We start from the raw sequence: 21,887 nt of genomic DNA, 5'->3' as shown, positions 1-21,887 counted from the left end.
TTATTCCTGACTCCTTTACCAGATCCTATTTTGCATTACCTGAGGGCCAGCGGCTCCAGTCCAGCTTGATCTTTCTCACTCTTATGATCCTCTGCAAACCAAATTCAGAAAGAAAGAGTAAGAAATTAAACAGATCCCACTTCACGCATAAATGCAGGAGCCTACTTGGGTACAGATAGTGACGTCTCTATGTGTGTCCAGGATATGTAGGGGAATTATTCTGGGAGGTCCCAGACTGTGTCTTTAGAGAAGAGACCTGCAGGCTCTCCTTAGCCCACCTGGCTGACCTTCCCTGACTTGGTGATCACCATCATGACTTCCTGTGCCCTAAATCAATGCAAAAAAGTTTAAAAGGCACTTGCCCAGCTTCCCTCTGCAACATTCCAGATTCCAAGCTGCCACAGACTGACTCCCAGACATACGGCTCTGTGTCCCATCACAGCTTTCACGTAGAACCCACTCTTGACCTGAGGAGATGACAAACAGTCCCGTCCCACCTCTGCACCTGCTATCAGGACATGGGATGTTTGGCCCCCAAGACAGATCCTGCTGTACTCCCTTGGGTAGTCTCAGGAAATTATTCCTAAATAAAGGGCTCCAATAATAACCAACATCCCTGGCCCTTGTACTACGACATTCGTGCCCAAACCATGTCCAAAAGGGCATGGTGCTTGATTCATATTTGAATTACATTCATGTACAGTACCACGTAAAAACTGAAGAAGCAGAGACACCAAAAAGAAAAGCCATTTGCCCAAAGCAAGTTAATGGCAGCATCTAGACTGGAGCTTGGGTCCTGCAACTCTCAGCTTCAGGCATTTTTCACTATAATGAGGTCCTCTGATCTCTTCTGTCTTTCTCCCCTTAGCACTGGATGGACACAGCCTGCTTTCCTAAAGGTCACATTCCCTGAGTGCTGAAGTTTATACAGGCTTCTCTAACTCTGTGTCTTCCTCCTCGATGCTCCCCACTGGCCAGTCCTGATCCTGTAATGGACCCCGGGAAATGAAATGGAAGCTGGACCTGGGTTAAAATGCTGCGGTGGAGGTGTGGTGGCCATCTGGGCCTGGGGCTGTGGGAGTGAGTGAGTGTCCCAAAGCCCTGTGGCCAACTTACTGGTGCTGAGTTTGCTGGTGAGTCTCTCCACCAGCTGGCTTCCCTGGGCAAGTTGCTCCCGGAAGCTCTGCCCCAGGTAGTAGTCGATATCATTGCTCCTTAGGAGGTCCTCAAAAGATTTTACTGTATCTTTGGCATGCTGGGTGAGAAGATAACAGATACCTCTCCCTTCTCGTATTTTCTGGCGTAGATAGGATAGTTCTCGGGCCTGATCCTGAATCAGGGAATCATATTTCCTAATGCAGGAAAGAGTAAGAATGGGAAAGAGGGAATTTTAAGTTCTGGAGGCTTCCATAGAGATTTCTGTGAGAATATCTCTACAGAACTCCCTCAAGATGAATTCTGGCACATAAACCAAAGGAGGTATTTAAAAGCAAATTCTTCTCTGACAAACTATTGCATCAAACAATTTAGTATACCACTGTTCTTCTACTGTTTTATATGTGTTAGTCATACATCCAAAATGAACAGTAAGTTCTGTGGGGATAAGTACAGTGCTATATTTAATATCCCTTACAGCACCAATATAGTGTAGATTCACAGTTGATACTCAATAAATACTAAAAATAAATTAAGAGATTAGAATCACTTAATCCTAAGTCTGGATAGGACCTTTCATGTGTTCTATTTCAAAGACCATCTGTGTTACGGCAGACTGTATTTTGCAAAGATGGCCATTACACAATCTCCCGTTCTACATGCTCTTTCACAATGTGGTTCTGCCCCCTTTCATTAGGAGATGGAGGCTGTTCTCTACCTCCTTAAATCTGGGTGGGTTCTGTGACCACTTTGACCAAGATAATATAGTGGAAGTGACACTGTGCCAAGTCTAGGAGTAGCTATTAACTGGCTTGGCAAATTTTACTTCTTGTCTCTTGGAAGCCAGCTGCCACAGAGAAGTGAAACTACCCTCAAACACCACACTATGAGAGGCCCAAGCCAGGAAGAGAGGTCCTGGAAGACAAGAAGCCACACAGAGAAAGAGAAGCCAGGGAGTAACACATCACCAGACATGTGAATGAAGAAGCCATGTCCAGCCCAGCCAGACATTTCAGATGACTCTAGCCCCAGCCACCATCTGAGGGCAGCTGCATGAGAGACTCCCAAGTGAGAGCCACCCAGCTAAGTCCACTCAATCATATAAATTATTATTTGAAGCCACTAAGCCTTGAAGTGGTTTGTTACTCAGCCTGGAAGTCTACTCAGTATTTTTCAACACAAAGTGTCAATAACAATAATAATTATGGCAAATAGTATTGAGAGCTTAATATATGGTAGGCATTATCAGAAGCACTTGCATTAATGCATTTAAGCCTAATAACCACCCTATGAGATAGGTTCTCTCATTATCCTCATTTTATAGGTAAGGAAATAGGCTCAGAAAGACTAAGTAGGTTGCACAGCTAGTAAGCACCAGAGCTAGGGTGCAAACCCAGGCAGTCTGACTCCAGCCTGACCACTACACCACATATCCTGTCACTGTATGAATAGATTCCAAAAAGGAAATCCCAGAGACGTGGCATCTCCAGCAGGGCCTACCTGTCCTTTCTTCAGATCTTCGTTTACCATTTAAAGAAGGGCTCTTATTGTCCTGAGGGTTCTGTCTTCCACCTGCCTGGGCTATCCTACTTCAAACACAAACTCAGACACCATCAATCAAGTAAAGGTTCGAAGAGGGCCCTCCTTACCCAGGCCATGAGGCTGATCTTAGCTCCTCGGCCAGCTTCCCTTCCACTCCAGTTTTCGGGAGCTGGGCCTCCAGCTGGGACACTCTCTGGATCAAACTCTCCAGATCCTTTTTAGCCTGAAGCCCAGGGGGATAGAAAGCCCCAGTGCCATCAGACAGCCACCCTTCATCCTCGTCAGTGACACTATGAGGTGAAGATCCCCCGATGGTGCCAATGGGCTTCAGCTTTCGGGGTCTCTCCAGACTAGATGAATAATCGCTTGTAACTGAGAGGGACCCGACCCGGCTCTTGAGGTTTTGAATGACCTTGTTGGCGGTCTGCAGCTGGGTCTTCAGATCTTTGATGTCCTTACGTAGGACACAGATGTCTTCTGACTTTCCATATGCCTGGAACTCCTCCTGCTTCCCTAGCTGCTTCTCCAAGGGCTTCTTCCCATGGGGGCTGGCCAGTGTTGAGTCCAGCCGTCCCTGCTCAGAGCACGGCCCCTCCATTAGGACTGTTTCCCTGAGGCTGTTGGGCTCCTCACACTCTGAGAAAAGACAAAGGCATCTTCCTGAATAAAGCTGGCCCTGCTGCTGGAGCCACTCCCTTGATAGTCCTTTTATCATGGAAAAACCATTTATTTTACTTACGGTTTGCATATCCCTAAAAACTCATCTGGTCTTTTCATTAATAAGCAGGCCTTAGTATTTTTTTTCTATAATAATCAGTTGGATAGGACTTTTTTTTTTTTAATTAATAGTAGTATACTGAAAACTAATTGTAGAAATTCAAACTTACACTCAGCCTCATTTGGGGCAAGAGCTCTCCTCCAAACTCCCTGTCCCACTCTGTCCTGTGTCCCCTTCAGTCTACAACACTCCCTCACCACCCCGTCCCCGCCCCGCCATCAGCTGTGGTACTGGCCAACAGCACCCAGAGGTGAAAACTGATTCCAGGGAGGGAAGGTGAGCCCCACAGTGATACTCTTACCAGGACTGATGCTCTCCTCCCGCTCAGCCTCATTCTCACTTCGGCCACAAGTCTCATATCCCAGATCCTGGAGGTCCACCTGGACCTGCTTGCTGTCCTGTTTCACCAGGGACTCACCTGCTCCGAAAGAGACAGAAGGTATCACATGGCATCTGAATTTCCCACATACACCCTCAACCTCAGTGGCACATATCCTCGCCGGTAGTGGGCAGGGAGGTGAGATCCAGAGTGGGACAGATGCTTCTCTGGACTCATGTGGGAGAAGAGACAACCCACTCTGGGCAGAAGGACTTCCTTCCACCAGGATGAGCCTGTTTGCCATTGATGATCTCACCTACAGATAACCTAGGCTCAGTTGGGACTAGACATCTTTAAGTAGGGTATTACCTACTATCATCTCTAGAAGCCCCAGTGAAACTAGCAAATGCTTTGTTCGCAGGGCTCAGTATATGTTTGAATGGAGCTGAACTAATTTAGAGTCTCAAGACATCTAGATCTACACTGTCCAATAAGGTAGCTACTAGCCACATGTGACTATTTTATATTAAATTAATTAACATTAAATAAAACAAAATTCCTGAGTTGAACCAGCCACATTTCATGTGCTCCATAACCACATGTGATGTAGATATGGAACATTTCCACCACTGCAGGACGTTCTATTAGAAAGTGCTGATTCTAGACCAATGATGATATGTTTTTGTAGAATCTGACATGGTACAAAGAGGAGCAGAAGAGAAACAATTAGTGTATATTAAGAGAGGTAAGGCAGTTTGTTGATGCTACCAGAGATCAAAAACCTAGATGTTAACCCCTACACTCTCACTGCAAACTTGCCTTATTGCCTTATTCTTCTCTGCCATCTGCAAATTGAAGTTAAACATCTACTTCTACAACTCTGGGACTGTGGTCAGGATTAAATTTGTTTTGAGGCTGGGGAAGAAAAGTGAAGTCTGCCAAGCATGCAGCTTCTCAAGGGGGAGACAGACACTTTGGTGATGTGAACTGAAGACTCACTAAACATGACTCTGTACTTCTCCAGCTGGTTGGCCTGGGCAAAGACAGTGGCTTCTGATATCAGCAGCTTCTCCTGGAGATCTTGATAGCGTTCTCTGCATTGTGCCAGCTGGGAGCGCAGGTGCTTGGTGGATCCTGGCAGGCTAAATTCTGACTGAGGCCCAGGGTCCCGGGCCTGGGGCTGGTTATCCAGCTGTGAAAAGAGCCAGCACAGGGATCAGGGCAGTCTGAGGTCATCCCCCATGCAGTGATGGCCACTTCTCCTTCTGAAGCCTGTGGACTTTATTCATGTGTCTGCCACAGCACTCTTTAGGCCATTTGGCAGTTACTTGCTTTCCAGACTGAGCTCCTGGAGAGCTGGGATAATGTTTTATTCATCTCTGTATCTATGGCACATAGCACCATGCCAACTGAGTCTACCAAGGAGCTCTCAGAAAAGGTTTGTTCAATGGTTGAAAAGAAAAGGGGTGGAAACCTCCACTCATCTCTCCCTGTATTTCTGCCCCCATTGTCCTCTCAGAATCCTCTGCATTCTCCATTTTACTTAATCCTCAGCAAAGCCCCTTCCCTTAAAAGGATCCTGATAACTCCTTCTAAGTCTCAGGAACAGACACCTGTGATGAGCTGTGACGAAAATGTTAGTGATAAGAAAGAGATGTTATTACACACCGCCTGTCTGGGCTCCCATAAGACCCCATGCATCCCTACTGCATCCTATTGAAATGATCTGTGTTTGTGCCGTCTTTCCCCAACATATGGGGTACCTGAAGGACAGAGTCCAGGTCTTAGTACCCACCGCCAATGCCTAGTGTGTTATCTGGAAAATTAAGCATTCAAGAAATATTAATGGAAAATTAATTACTCAAGTAATATTTATAAGATAATGCTGTAAAAGCCTTTCTAAAGGCTGAATGTATGAGGAATATTACTATCATCGCTTTTGGTACAAAGGTGCCCTTCCCTTAGTACCTCCTGACCCACACGGCAGAACTGCTTAAGGTAAAAACTGACATCTCCAGCCCTTCTCCAAGGGTCTTCCATTCCATCTAACCCCCTACTTACTTGGTGAGCATTCACTGCGAGGGCAGACCCAAGGTCAAGGCTCTGGGGTCTGGGGCAGGGCCTCATGGTCATGTCCTCCTCTTCTTGGTGTTGGTGCTTCCCAGGAGAACAAACCAGCTCTGTGTTCATTCTGTCGATCTCCCTGGCCAGGTGCACAAGGATCTCTGGATTAAGTTTACTACTGCCTTCCTTGTTGCTCAGCACCAGCTGTTCTCTGAGGAGGTTAATGATGTTGTGGGCATTCTTCAGTTTTCCCTGGAGCTTTCTGAACTCAGCCTGAAGGCTATTCTCATTCGGATCCCCTTTGGCTACCACAGTGTCCACCATCACCACGCCCTTCTCCTTGTCTTCTTCAATCTCCCATCCATCAGACATTGCTTCTCCCATCTGCTCTTTCAGCTCTGCATTCTCAAGGCAAAGGCTCAGCATGGTGTTCCTGCAGGAAACATGTACAATCAGGGGCCAGGTATGGTCTTGGCCTCAGTTCCTAATAGCCCCTTTTGCCCACATCTCAGTACATCAGAGACTCAGAGACACCCCTGAGCATGAAGCAACCTCAGAGACCTACAACAACTCCCTTATTTTTAGACCAGGAAACCAACACTCAAGAAGAATAAGAGACTTGCCTGTACTCACACAGCTACCTGGCAGCAGTGCCATTACTAAAAATCTTGGACTCAAGACACCTGGTCTAGTTCTCTTTACCCGTACCATGCAGCCTCATGTTCTAATTTTCAGTGGCCTCTGGAATAAACATGAGTACTTACACTATTTAGAAAAAAATAAGAAGGACCTTGCTTAGAACAAATTTATTATTATGGATTTTACAGTCCTATTAATTATCATCAGTCAGTTTTCAATGACTAGAAGAGAAATCAAGACCTAGGAACACAGAAGAAATAAATAATACTAATGAAAACTACAATAAAATGTGCTTATGTAATTATTTGCTTTACATCTGGCTCCTGTAACAGAAGGTCATCTTATGGGAGCAGGACTCTGTCCCATTCACCCCGCATCCCCAGAGCCTCCACAGTGCTGGTCACACAAAACATCATATTTTTTGACAAAATAAAATGGACTAAATAACTAATTTTCACCATGACATTCTAGACCCACCCTTTCCTCCCACCAAGCCCTTCACCAGGGTTGGGTGGAAGCAATAAAAACATGGCTTTAACAAGGCAATTCACTTAAATAGGCAATTCACTTAACCTCTTTAAGCCTCAGTCTCCTTTTATATAAAATAACGATTATAACACTTACCTAGTAGACTTATTGGACCCTTAAATGAAATTACATATATGGTATGGTTAGCTCAGGGTCTGCAACAGAGAAGTCTAATTTTGCTGCACTAGCTGTTGGCCTGAGGAACGAACATCAGAATCCTATGAGGTGCTCGTTAAGAAAGCTTTAGAGCTGAGGCCTATAAATCTACATTTTACTTAAGTTCCACAGGTAATTCTTAAGGATGCTGAATTGAGAACCACTGACTAGAAGAGGGAAAGGAAATAAGCACAGCCATGTGCCACATAAGGATGTTTCAGTCAACAACGGACCACATATATGATGGTGGTCCCATAAGATTAGTACCATACAGTCTAGGAGTGTAGTAGGCTATATCATCTAGGTTTGTGTAAGTACACTCTACGATGTTCGCACAACAAATCGCTTAACAACATATTTCTCAGAATGTATCCCTGTCTTTAAGTGACATATGACTGTAATTCACAATCTGAAGGATCAGCAGTTGGCTATGCCTTTAGATTGGATTTCTCAGAAACCTGAAGTCTTGGAACCAAGGGCAGAGCTTGTCAAGCGTGAATCAAGGAAGAAAATGGGGACATAGGAATCAGACAGACTATAAGAGAGTTTCCTCAGTGGAGAAAAAGGGGACAGGTATTTTACCAAAACTGAGGTGTAAAAGGGAGAAAAAGAGGCACATGTATAGTATAGAAAAGAATATTTATTATTATAACTTTACGTTTTGGGAAAAACTTTGCTATTTTGACAACACAAACTAATAAAAGAAAAGCTCAACAAAATCTCAAAAGATGGGCTAGGCATTAGATAGATTCTACTACATTATCAGTGATTCTTAAGGTTGGATAGAGTTAAATCAGAGTTTCAGGTTAGTAACTCTGGAGGAAAAAGAAAATAACCCACAAAGGTATCTACATTTGGTTTGATTGTACATCCAACTGTAGGATCAAAAGAGATGCACTGTTCTTAGCCACAACAGCTCAACTAACTTTACACATAACAAAGTTAAACACATTGTTTAACTCAAGCAGAATTTAAGGAAAGAAATATCAAGAGATTTCAGAGTAGAAGAACCAGCATTCTTCAAAAGAACCAGAGCAAAAGAACCAAGAATGATCATAAGAATATTTCAGAAATTGTTTGATAAAGTTTATAGCACAGAAGAAAAGGCTTAGAGTTTGAAAACTGGGAGCCAGGGGTCTAGACATGGACTGTTACGCAACCTTGAGCAAGTTACTAGAACTTTTTAGGCCTGAGTTTCCTCTACTATGAAACAAGGACATTAGGTAGATGCCAAGGTCCTCTTCAGTGCTAATATTATTCTATGATTTGGGGATGTTTAAGTGGGATATAATAGGCAGGGAAACAACAGGGCATGAATGAGAAGTTGTACATTTGCACAGCTGTGGTCTAAACAACAGGCCATGATGATTACAACCCTCAGGGATGAATAAATAAATGGATTAGCCCTACATTAACAGCATGTTTTCTTCCCAAGCATCTTTAGAAAAAGCCATTAAAGAGAGATCAGCCAATCTAGCCAATGAATCAGCTGTTTACCACTTTTGTAAAGTTAATAAAACAGCAGAGACTATTAAACTTGTTCTTTCATGATTTAAGCATTCATGCTGCCAAGAGAGAGCTAAATGGAGACGGAAGGGCCCCTGTATAAATCCCCCTCCCTCATGGACTGTTCTGGTTCTGCATACAGCAGTGAAGGGTAGCAGGAGATTCCTTTTATGTTTCAGTCAATTCAAAAGAGCAATTCAAAAAATCTCCTAGTCACACAACTAGGAGTTTTCCACTCAGGGCTCTCATTTGTATGGCTAGTAATGGGCATTATTATACTGAATTAAGATCAGATTTATTTGAGTAATTTGAATGGTAATTATTCATAATTGCCATTATCCAATATTATTAACTGTTCTCTAAAGAATTCATTAATGCATGGAGCCTGGGACGTGGACCAAGAAGCCCCATGGCAGTATGAATGCTTTGGCTGCAGCAAGGTGAGTCCCTTGGCTTTGGTGACCTCTCAATCGGCAGTCTCCCCTTCTCTCGGGGGATGTCCTACCTGATGTGGGCCACAGAGGAGAATCCTGCTTCCTCAATTTGAGCCTTTAGCTCCTTCAGTTCCCCCTCAGCTTTCCTCTTCTCCTCTAAGTGCTGGTGCATCTCAGCCCTTAGGTGGAGCATTTCCTCCTGAAGACCCCTGTTACTCTCCCCTTCTGTGGGGGAAGGAGGAGGAAGAGAGATATTCTGGGTCTCCACAGCTGCCAGGCTTTTCTCCAAAGCCACCTTGATGAGCTGAAAGAAAATCATGGTTTAAAGAAGTTAGGTCATTAAGAGGATCCAAGAGGAACATCAGATGGCAAAGGCAGCCTTAGTGGGAACAAAAAAGGAAGACCTAAATTGAGGGCCCTGTAAGGACCTCCTCAGCCATCAGGACCCTGGAGGCTGGTTTGGGAGGGGTGGACACCAGGCAAGGAGGAAGACTTGCTGCCATGGGTAGGAAGAGGAGTATCCATAGGTGGGTGAGGAAAAAACACATGCACACAATAAATTAAAAACAAATGCAAACAAATGAGGTGTAAACAGGTCTGGAGAGTGCGGATGCTGATTCTTCTCTTCCTGAGGGGACAGAGTTCTCGAGAGTCTTCTCACAAGTCAGGAAGCTTCATCAGCTCAACACTTGAGTCCTTGACTCAAAGCAAACATCATGGCTTGAGATACAATGCCCAAAGCCTGAGGGCGTGCCTGTAACTCAGACTCGAAATAGGACACTAAGAGAGAGGACTCCAGCACTCAGATGTCAGGAGTCACAGTTAAAGAACTAGAATATGGGCGGAGCTACAGGTAACACAGAGCCAGCTTAACTTCATTGGCAGCAGGCGCATCACACCTACTACTACTGAGAAACTCAACTGAGGCCACCTGCCCAGCAGCCAGTTTCACTTGTTGGCTATTACCCATGGCTGCTGCTGCCAGCCAACTCTCTACAGACCTAAGCATCTGAGAAGAAAACAAGGCAGAAACAATTTCCCAACAGCTTTCTTTCTTTTTTTGAGAATGCTCTTAAGCTACCCTTCAATATTTCAACCAAGGCCGATCATATAGTTTTTCCTCAAGTGAGAATTTTTTTAACTTTAAGACTTTCCTATTGTTCATCTTGGGCTTCTCTCCAGTTTTTCCTGTGCTTTGAAAAGTCTAGAAACCAAAACCTGAGTACGATAATCTACTCAGTGTATGACTAAGTATTTCAGTACAAGGATTTCTTGCCTGTCTGTCCAAAATTAATATTAACACATCCCAACGTCATGTTGGCTTCTTTTTCTTCTCAGTGGCAGCACTTTGGGATTCTACTTAACTTCAGGTCTGTTTTGACCTCCCAACTTTCCACCGCTCACTCTCAGCTATTGCTGTGTCATGTTGTTTTCTTTTATTTCTATGAATAATGTGACTTGTACTTGTCACTTAGAAATTCATTCTGGCTATACAGAATCATTTCCCAATTATCAAAGTCATCAAAATATTTGATGTGCATCTCCGGGGCCAGCTCAGTAGCATAGCAGTTAGGTTCACGTGCACGGTTTTGGTGGCCCAGGGTTCACGTTTGGATCCTGGGCACGGACCTAGCACCGCTTCTCAGGCTATGCTGTGGTGGCATCCCACATAAAATAGAAGAAGATTGGCATGGATGTTAGCTCAGTGACAATCTTTCTCAAGCAAAAAGAGGAAGCTTGGCAACAGAAGTTGGTTCAGGACCAATGTTCCTCACCCAGACAAAATATATATATATATATATATATATATATGTATTTGATGTACATCTCCATAAGTCCTGTAGTGGCCACTTGATTAGGGATAACTTGTAGAATTAATTATATGCTTTGTACCTTCACTTAGGTCACATATATATTGAACAGAACAGGGCCCAGAGCAGTTTAAATGGATCAATAATTGACAGAACTGCTTGGCCTAGCACAAAGCTATTGACATTTCCTTTTGACCTTGTAACAAAGCATGGTAAAATCTAGCCTATGGGTATGTGGTGGGGCTGATTCACAGCACGTAGGCACAATGGTGTTTAGCGACGCAGCAGTTGAGGTTGCAAAGAAGAAAGCAAGAAGAGATGCGCAAAGGTGCTCATTTCCTTGGCATTCCTGGGGTTGTACGCCTGAGACCTGGGTGCCTCCTGGGTACGTCTGTCTCTACGCCTGTGCTGCCAAGCTTAGACTGGTGGCCACCTCCACAAGTGCCACCAAGCATTTGTGACAAAATAGAGGAAAGGAGACTAGATAAAAACACTTTTGAAAGTTTATGACCTCACCTCTCACTTAAACTATGTGACTTTTTCTATATAAATTCTTTCCAACTAACATAAGTAAAATAAACATTGCCATCAGCTTTGAATAGGGGCACAACATTTATTCTTTTCTAAAGCTTAAGGGTTCCTTCTGCTTAAAAATAATGTCTAACTTTAATGATACTTATCTTTTTAAAGTGCCTTCTGGATGTACACTATCTTCTATTGATTTAAATATACCTATTTTCTTTAAAAAGAAAAACTTAAGACCCACGAATGTTAATACCAGAAGGGACCTTAAGGTTCGTCTGGGCTAATTTCCCACTTTAAAATGAGAAAATAGAGATCTGATTTGCTCCCAGGCTAATTTGGGAGCTTACTTTGGCTAACTTGTCTCTAAAATTTAAATGTAAATGCATGAAAAGTGACTCAGGATCTAGCCTTTTTATTAGTTTTTTTTTTTTTTTTATCATTTATGGAAAGTTAGTATTTCTAATTTTTCCCCCAAATAAAACCCCAGGGTTCCCAGTATGTAAGGTGATAGTATTACTCCTTTAGGTCTATTGTTAATTATATCTCCAATGAGTTTTTTCTTTTGCACATTTCCTAATTCATCTGTTCTATTGCTTCCATGGTATAATTCAGCTTGTTTGTGTCCCGGGTTTTCATTTACCCTACAGAGGTCTAGGTGTAGACCTGATCTCTTGTTTGATAGAGTTGTTTTGTTTTTACCCTATTGCATCATATCTCACATCTCTCTCTTAAGTCAGTTCTCAGACAGCATTAAGGTCACTAAAAATGATCTTTTCTCAAATTCATAACAGTAAGTCTACTGACTTTTTTCTCCTCCTTTGCATTTGAATCTTGAATCTTGATTAAGTTTTCTCCATTGCAAAAGCTCAAATGAAAACAGGCAAGGATTGATTCATTTCTTTTATAGGAATTTCCTAAGTATTTATTACAGATCTTACATTTGCTTGAGAATGGAATTTTATGGGAGGTATCTGGGGGAAATTCCCATCGTGGCGAGTTCTCAGACTTCCTGAGGTCAGTGAGTCCAAAAGTAAGGACCAAGCAACTTGCTTTGGCCAAAAGGTGGTTCTTGCCTTGGAAGGAGCACAAAGTTGGATGTGTTTGTTAGGGGAAGTGTATGTATGCTTGAGGTGGAATGGTAGCTTGGTGTCAAGAATAAAGTGTACCTTCCAAGGCCACAACAAGGAGGAACTAGGAGTCTAATCTTAAGGGACCATTTCCCCAGAAACTAGCAAACACATTTTTGAGAATCTGGACACAAAACAGTTATGGCAAAACAAGCTTTATTTAGTTGGTAGCAGAAGAGTCACACCTTCAAACTCCAAAAAAGATGAAGTAAATTTACAATGATTTCACACACCAAGGTTCCTCCAACCAAAACTGAAGATTGATTTTCAAGGAAAGGTGATGGAAAGAAAAATGATGCTTACCCAAAATATTCTTCATCCAGCAGGTATATACTTTGTCTATCATGAGTCAAGCCCCAGTCCAAAGGTTTGTTAACTAATAATTTATTAAGTGTCTCCTATACCAAGAAATAGGGCAGACATTGCAAGAGAAATACAAATGCCCCAATGTGAAGGTTTATTCCATGGCTGAATTGACCCCAAAATGTGGTCTGGTCATTTTCTCCATGCTAGGCTATATGAAAGAAGGTTGAGGAAGAAATGACTTTACAAACCAGTTTGCCTACAACTGAGCATTAGAGCAAAGGACTCACACTACTAGGGGTCATTTTGATGGTGTCACTCAGGATCTGGTTCTCTTCATATCTGTGTCTCTTGTTCATTTATACTGAAGTCAATCCTAAACCCTATCCCACATGACATCCCAATCTAGCCCTGTCTTACAGTGGACATTTATCTATCCTGTAGATCCCTCTCCCTCACCCAAGATCCTCAGTGAAATCAGGGAGTGAGAGCAGAGGGATCTGTCTGGAGGGGCAGTAGTGTACATAATTAAAGTTATGAGCATCAGTTAGGAGGACTCAGAAGCTGTTCAAGCAAAAGGAAAAGTGGAGCTCATACAGGAACTCAAGGGAGAAGTTAGGGTCAGGTATGGCTAGAGCAACAAAAAGGGGATCTTGGTAGAAAATAAAGAAAATGTGTTGAGGATGTGAGGTATTCCAGACAACTACTCATGTCCTCAAGAGCCAAAGACTGTGCCAAATCCTGTGAAATTTGAAGACAGCTCACTTAGGCTTTCTGTTCATTTATTAGATGTCTCTTCTTTTTCTTATGTAGGAGATGCAGCGGTAGACCCAGAAAGCCTCATTTCCCCTACAGTTTTCCTAATAGCTCCCAAGAAGCTATCACTGGAAAGCCCAGTTACTTCTGCAGAAGGACAGATACCAATGACCTACTTTTTCCTTAACAACACGGCACAGGCATGGTCCATCTAGGAGACATGATTGGCAAATGTCCCTGGGCAAGGTGGAGGCACATAGGGGTACCAGTGAGTGCTATGGAATCACTATCAGTGACTTAATGTCTGAGGTCCAGGATATTTAACTCTTGAGCTTGAGAACAGACTGGTTACAACTTCACTGCTGGTTGGTGGGTACAGTGTTTCAGCCTTGAATATCAAGTTCTGAGGGCTTGCTCTTAAAGAGTCATCTGCCGGACCTTGATGTGTCACAACGTGGGTGGTTTATCAGGTTGCCCAACAAAGTTCTCCTTTGTATAATAAAATTTCACCAAGAATGATCCCTGCTTTTGAAGCATTCTGATCCTCTTGTAGTTTCTCAGAGAGCACTCTCCTGAAGCAGGCTAGGCCTGTCACTTCCCCAAGCAGCCCTTCGAGGACTCCCTGTCTTCTGTGGTGTGTTTCAGTTACAAAAGCCCAAGAGAGGAAATGTCCATGATCTTGTAAGTAAAAATTCTTCTGAAGCTATAGCTATAGACGGTACACAGGGGCAAAAGTGGGCAGGAGGGGGCAGGGAGCAGGAATAAGAGATAGTAAAAACAAAAGGGTAGATTGGAGAGAAAAACGGAGTGAGGATAGGGGTTGGCAAGGTGGCCAGGAAACTCAAGGAGGGCAAGAAGACGACTGGGAAGTGGTTTGTAAAAAAGATAGCTTCTCACTCTAGGTCCGCAAGGGCTGCAGGAGACCACACACCCCGAAGGGCTATCAGCTTTCCAACCTGGGACCCAGAACCTGACTCAGACTTACTTGCTGGTGGCTATTGTGTGCAGCCTCCTCCTCAATACTGTCAGTGAACTCAGTGCTCGCATCTTCGGTGTCGTCCCCTGTAGATGCACCTAGAAGTAAGTCCAGAAGAGAAAGGTGACTCCCTTCACAGATGGCGTCCAGACAGCAGCTAAAATTACACTTTTTGCCATCCACCTCTGATTTCTTCCTTTCCCCATATGCACAGCCCCTTAGCCAGCAGGGCCAACAGAGAAGGCAGAATCAATGTGCCAAACCTGTAGAAAAGCCTTCTTGCTGTATCACTGATATTTTCTTTCAAACACTCAAGCTTCAGTCTCAAAACATAAGCTTCCTTTGACTGCACAGACCTGTACCTGAGGAGCTGATGTTGGGTAGAGTGGTTACCCCTCTCACCGATTTCCAGGAAGCCTGAATTATTCCCTGTCCTGCCAACTGACTGGTTGTGTAACAACTCTCTCTTCTGTAACATGGGCCCAACGTGACTAACGTTTTTCCCACCACTGAGTGCTGAGAGGGTCCCCGATTTTCTGAGGATTAGGGAAGCCCAGCTCCTCTCACACTTTTCCATTGTTGGGATCGTTTGTGCATGGGGTGACAATCTCTCTGAGGAACCCTCCTCTAGGGGCACTGTGTTCTACAGAAGCTCAGGTCTAGTCAAGACCCAACACACAGAATGGTTCAGCTGTTTCCTAATTCCTTTCTCTAACCTCCCCTCCTCCCCATCTCTCTCAAACTCTTGCTCAGTGCAGCATCTTCCGCCTGGGCTGTTCCTTATACTGCTGTGTCCAAATGAGATTTAATCAGTTCTTTCATTCCCCAAAGACGGATACAGTGACTCTAGGGCACAAACATCTACACCCTGCACTAAGGGACAAGTAGCTGCAGTTTGTGGTCTGGGCAAACGTCTAAGGCAGTGCTGACCAACAGAACTTTCTGCAATTCTATGCCTGTGCTGCCCAATGCAGCAGATAGTAGTCACATGTGGCTACTGAGCACTTGAAATATGGTTAGCATGACTAAGGAACTGAATTTTTTATTTAATTTAAATTTAAATTCAAATAACCACATGTGGCTAGTAGCTCCCATATTGGACAGAACAAATCTAGGGCATTTCTCCCTCTCCACATCTGTTAAAATAAACGACTGTCCATCCAATTTTAGATTAAGACCTGTGGCCCACATTACTTACTTCTTCTGAAAGTGTAAAAATGTATAGTGGTTAATTCATTTGAACACCAAAGAAAATCTACCATGACACTCCCTGGGTCTTGAGATCTAGTTCTGACCCCGGCCTCAGTAACCAAACTGTTAAAAGTCCTCTTCTGACCACTGAGTAACCAGGACCTCAGAGATTAGGTGGCTTGTCCAAGGTTACACAGTTAGTCCTGACAAGAGCTGTGCCGAGAAGTCAAGTCTCTGGACTTTCAGACAGAGGCAACTCACTGTTCCTTCTGTGATAAATCAGATCTTTATCTTTGTTTCTTCCTCTAAGGCCAAAGATCCTGCTACTGAGCTCAGACATCCATGGAGGAAAGGCTCTGCGTGAATAAGGAGCATTTGCTACCTTCTGCAGATAAGGTGAACAAGGGCAATTCACACCTACATTCAATCTCTTGGCATCTGCAAGTTCATGCCAGAGTACCTGCAATGGCCCAGGCCAAAGTCATTAAGGTACTAAAAGGTAGTAAGTATGTTGTCCTAACAGCTTAATCTTATGATTCATTCCCTGATCTTCACCATGAGTGTTGTGTTAACTTTGGACTGAGGCAGTACCCTGCTCAATGAAAGCCCTACTCACAAGGAGGCACCTCTACCACTCAGAACCTTTAGAAACCTATGGCAGACAGTGTACGAAAGGGATTTCCAATACTCTTCCAAACCAGCCCCAGAACCATCTCATTCGGGATCCTGGCTGTGTAGAGGTGAAGGAACACACTCCCTAAGCTTTGGCTGCTGTAGAAGCTCACTGAACTCAGGATGCGAACTCAGTTGAGGACAACCATATCATATAGTATGCCTACTTTGGAAAATCTTTTCCTGTACAACAGTAAAGATCATAATCTTTTTTTTCCCCTACAAAGAAAACAAATTGCCCCACTCAGTGACGGATTGAGAAAACATACTTTTTACATTGTTTCCCCTCTGAGTGTTGAGCTAGAGAATGACCCTGTGGTTGAAGAAAGCTCAGCTCTCAGGTTAGGACCCTCATGCCTATGCCATTCTTGGTGGGCTGAGTAGCCTTGCTGGGCCCACATCCCAAGGTGGTTCCTGTACTAGGTTCCAGGAGTAGGGTAAGTGGGGATTAAAAAGGGTGATGTCACTGGTCTTGAAGGCTTTTGTCTAATTTTCTACCCTTTACTTACCTTTGTCAGCCTTTCTGATGCCACATTTGCATTTCTAGATAATGCTCTCTCTTTATTCACTCGGGGGCAGAATACCATGGTTTTGACTTCATCAGCAGTTAAATGGAGATCAAGCAAGAATGCCCATTTCATCCTGACACTCTACTACATAGGAGGTTTGCTTTCCTTATTTATATTTTCAGGTAGCTTACAGTCTACCATACTTCCTTCAGGGCAGTTTTAAGAGTTGCTCAGCCTTTCACAAATTTTAATTAGGATGCTGAAAGCTTCTTTGTATGTGTTTGAGAGGGAAAATAAGTTGAGAAAATTTTATAGAAAACACTGGAGTGAATAAGTTACCCCACACAAGGTCCTATTATATAAATTTACATTAGACATCCCTCTTTCTGTTATCATTTCTGTTTGTTTTATAAATGACAATAAAAGAACTCTTTTGTGGGGAATAACCTTTCTAAGCTTTTACAAGGCAACAAAACCCTACCTTCAGAACTAACTTGGAATACTTTAACTTTCTAATTTAAATTAAAGGTACTATATATTGATGAATCTAAGGCTTATTTTTGATAAATATGAAATAAGTCTGCTATCTTTAAAATCTCTGAAAGCTAGGAATATGTTTATTCAAATTTAACTTGCTTCTCCAGGTTTTATCTCCAGGGTTAAGTTTTACATGCTAGACGAAATTTTATTAAAACCTTATCTGAGGCTTTGATGATAGTTCTCAAGTTGTGGTTCTTGCAAGTTTCTACGCTCTAAACCACACATGATGGAGGTGGTACCAAAACCTTTTTTAGATTTAGAAAATTATTTTCTACCAACTATCTGACTCTATAAAGTACACAGAAATGAAACAAACTCCTAACCTATACTACTACAAAACCCTTGGGTGAAAATTTAAGCTTTATGCAAATATAAGATATTCTTTTTATCACTGAGGTAAAAATTCATACTTTTCTTTTAAATTGAGGATGGCATAGTTATTAAGAACACGGACTCTGGAGCCAGATTGTCGAGGTTAGATTTCTGCTCTGTCACTAGTTATGTGACTTTAGGCAAGTTACGACCTTTCCCTAACTCAGGTCCCTCACTTATCAATTAGGGTTAATGATGCTCTCCATCCTGCACAGTTGTGAACTTTCAAGGGTTTGCTGCTTTTGAAGTGCTTTTGAAGTGCTTAGAACAGTGCTTGGTATACAGTGTGTACTCAATAAATATTGCCCTTAAACAATATTATTGTTTTATTAGTGTTGTTGGTAAACTTCATTATCGTTGTTGATCTTTGGACTGAAAAGTTGAGGGTTGAAAAAGGCGGCCATGGAAATTAATGCTATTAACTGGATGATCTTGATTGAGTCTATCTGCACTTCTTCACTCCTGAATATCTTTCCCCCAAAGGGAGGCGTGAAATAATACTCTTTGTTCTCTCTGCTTCACAGGACAGTTGAAAGAAGACAGAGCTGTCAGTAAAGTAGGATGAACTCTTGAATAGGTGCTTTACACAGGGTTCATCATCATTAAATTATACCTGCCTTAAAACTCCATCACACATGAATAAGCCTTAGAGGGAAAGGCATGAAGTGTTATTTTAATTCCTCAGTAATGGGCCCAAGACCATTTTCCCCAAATTCTACTCTATAGTCATTATCTCCCCTTTAAGCCCTTTATATGCGACCAACAGAAAAGGGGGAGTATTCTCACATATAGTTACTCAGAACACAGAAGGAGTCATGTTTGACTAATTTTGAAAAGGGGATTCAAAGAGCTAAAACTTTACAGCATGAATAAGTTTGCAGCGCCAAGTGCCCAGCTGTTCTTTCCCTCAGCGCCAGGGTCTCGCGCCAGGTCCTCTGGGCCCATCTCACTCTTACTCCTGGGCACTCTGCCATGGGCTCAGCACATGGTCACAGCATGAACCAACTACTGCTGACTTAAATATGATGATGCTATAGGAGAGAATCCAAGAAAAAAGGTCTCCCGTCAAACTCTGCAATTTCACCTGCATCCACTTCCTTCTGGACCATAAGAAAACTTTAAGATTTAATATAGTCCTCCATAGCTTCTACCAAGAAAAAAAATTCTTTAACTAGACAGATCCTGATCTTGGAACAGAAGTAACTAGAAAAGAAAACTGCTGTCTGTGGCCAAGCCCCCTTATGGTGTATCTTTGTCTTTAAATTGCAACATCTCTTAATTAGCCTTCCAGCTTGGACTTGTTTCAGAAAGCAACTGTCTTCAGTGACTTAACATTCTGTAACGTCAAGGAATTGTTCCTGCTCATGGCCTTTTTCTTTCTTCAGAGGACACAAGAAGCAAGCCTTTCCAGGAACATTTACAGGGATAGCACCACACACCATAACAACTGGCTCCTCACATTTCCATCCTGCTTTCCACTGCTCTCCTTCAGAAAGGAGTGCAAGAAAGGGTTTTTAAGGTAAAGTAGTCCATTGCACATTTTTAGGGGAAATATAATGCTGTTTCTTTAGTCTCACTTCCTTGAGAGCAGGAAAATTCAGGTTTCTTCCTCTTCCTTCCTTTAATTAAATAATACAACGGCATTCACCCACTCCAGAGCCTTACTTTGACTTGGAATTTTAGTATAATGATCAATAGACTGATTCTCCTATAAGGGAAACAAGAAAAGATATGAGCTTTCTCTACTTTTTCTCTCATAAATCTTTTAAGAATGAAACCAAATAGTTACTGTTTGGCCTTTGATACTTTTATTGGATCAGTAACAATTTTTTGTGTCTCAACTAATGTAGCTGAAATTCTAAAACTTATATATAAAAAAAAGTACACTCTCCATTCCAGCACAAATGTTAACACAGTTCAACACAGCACAGCGCCATGAAGAAAGGAAATTCCAGAGGAAAATATACAGCTTATTTTGGTGGGGAAATAGTCCCGGAAATAATCTAATGCCAAGTGAGTGGGTCATTTAACATGCCACTTCCTTCTTCATTTAAATTGTTATGAATCACTTTAATTTTTCTCAAAAGCCCTAGGATCAAATTTTAAGTGATAAAAAGTAAAGCTGCTTTTATTATCAAACTGATAATATTTCATGGAAAAAGACAAATTCATGATTTATAAAACATACTTGTATATACACATGCTTTACAGATTGAGAGAGAGGTCGGTATTTTAGAGCAATGATTCTGATGGCAAAAGGAAGTCCTGCATACCCGGGTTATATACTGAATGCAAACCTACATGCATTTGCTAGACAATTATGAGTTCTTAAGAGGAACAGGAAGCTGATTTGGTTCATGCACTTAACACCCCTACTCTTCATATTTTTTTAGATCAAATATTTTCTGACATTGCTGAACTTTCTATTTTATCCTTCCAGCTTTAGCAAGAGGAAAACAGTATGATAAAGATTTTTATTTCTGGAATTTGACTTTAAACAACAAAAAGGGAAAGCAAAGCAAAAAGAATTAATACATCACTTTACAAGTTTAATCACCCTTATTTGAAATCCGGTAAAGTTAGTATTGCCATCTCTACAGTGTTGTGTTTCCCTCCCACTTTCCATTCTTTGTTGGAAGCAAATTACAACACTAACTTTTTATTTAGGAAACTCATCCTGGCTCAGGGGATTATACAGAAAGAAGCTGAGAACTTACCTTTTGTCAATACTGACTACTTAAAAGTGACATCCTTGTATTGTAATCATAATAAAATGGTTCAACAAAGTTATTACTCCAAAAGCCTAGTGAGAGTGTGGCTTAAATCCATATTCCAAAATGCATTAAGACTCAGAAATTACACCCCACAGAAATCACTCTGATGTATTGTCCCATTGACTCATTCCTGTTTTTTATTATTGGTTGTCTTATGAGTTCCATATCCCTAGCTATTCTTTCCACAGTACAAATGGTTCTATACTATCAAAGGGAGAGGAAAAGCTCTCTGAGCTTTAACCCTAAGAGAAATGACAGACAATACTCTATATGCTTGCGTTTCACAGAAGTTAGTATCTGAAGAAGAAAGCTAATCTCATTTATTCTGCCTCTAGTACAGTTTCTTCAAGGCAAGATAGAAAATGGACTTTAAGTGTGTGGGTTATTATTTCTTCCTAACTTCACAGGAGGTTTGTCACAGTTCCCTGCACGACACTGGCTGCAGACCTGTAGAATTACCACTGAGGCCCTAGTTGAAGAGGCAACTTAAGTTTTTCAGGGATGTCAAATGTGAAGATTCTGTGACTTTTCATATGAAAAGACCATAAAATAAGAAAAAATGACTTTACCCTAAGAACAGGAACTAGAGTTTTCTAATACTAGCTCAAGGAAAGCAAAGGTAGTAAATTTTTGTTCCCTCTAAGGTTTATCGTCCAAAGGGAAGTGACATTAGGTGGGTCAGTCAACCTTTACTCCTCAAAGAAAGGAGTAATTTTTGGTGTAATCAATCTGCTCCTTCTTTCCCTAATCAGAGGACTCTAGATCCAACTGGAAGACTGAAGCAGAGAGAACTGAAATCAGTTTTCTTGAGCTGTTCTGAAGCTATGAGCCAAACTTCTCAGGACCAGATATTAAATTAGGAGCATAAACAACATAATAGTGATAGGTCTTTTATGTATATCTGCTACAGATGTCACTTACGTATAAACTGTGCAAGTAAAATATACAGAAGAACCTTCTAAAGAAACTTCTTGTGGCTAGGATCTAATATCCTATACAGATCAAGATTTTCCTGATCTTTACTAGATCTCTTACTACAGTCATGTGCTGCATAACAACATTTTGGTCAACAATGGGCTGCATATACGGCAGTGGTCCCATAAGTTACCATACAGCCAAGGTGTGCAGTAGACTACACCATCTAGGTTTGTGGAAGTACACTCTATGATGTTTGCACAATGATGAAATTACCTAACGATGCATTTCTCAG

General features: G+C 42.1%; 1 protein-coding gene across 50 annotated transcripts in view; it reads right to left on the bottom strand.

Moving 5' to 3' along the window:
* Positions 1-21,887, bottom strand: part of PDE4DIP (phosphodiesterase 4D interacting protein) — a 199,106-nt gene that overhangs the window by 33,575 nt on the left and 143,644 nt on the right. For all 50 annotated transcript variants that reach the window (XR_011494951.1, XR_011494952.1, XR_011494945.1 and 47 more), the window contains 8 exons: positions 14,629-14,717; positions 9,193-9,425; positions 5,856-6,291; positions 4,794-4,986; positions 3,777-3,893; positions 2,805-3,333; positions 1,117-1,352; positions 40-91 (listed from right to left, as the gene is read on the bottom strand). Coding sequence is in view for 41 of the 50 variants with exons in the window: in XM_044749294.2 (XP_044605229.2) it covers positions 40-91; positions 1,117-1,352; positions 2,805-3,333; positions 3,777-3,893; positions 4,794-4,986; positions 5,856-6,291; positions 9,193-9,425; positions 14,629-14,717 (1,885 nt within the window). In the remaining 9 variants the exon portion in view is untranslated. The remainder of the gene's footprint in view (positions 1-39; positions 92-1,116; positions 1,353-2,804; positions 3,334-3,776; positions 3,894-4,793; positions 4,987-5,855; positions 6,292-9,192; positions 9,426-14,628; positions 14,718-21,887) is intronic.

The sequence above is a fragment of the Equus asinus genome, chromosome 16, assembly GCF_041296235.1.
Source record: "Equus asinus isolate D_3611 breed Donkey chromosome 16, EquAss-T2T_v2, whole genome shotgun sequence".
NCBI lineage: Eukaryota > Metazoa > Chordata > Mammalia > Perissodactyla > Equidae > Equus > Equus asinus.
This window is presented reverse-complemented; position numbering and strand designations above follow the sequence as displayed.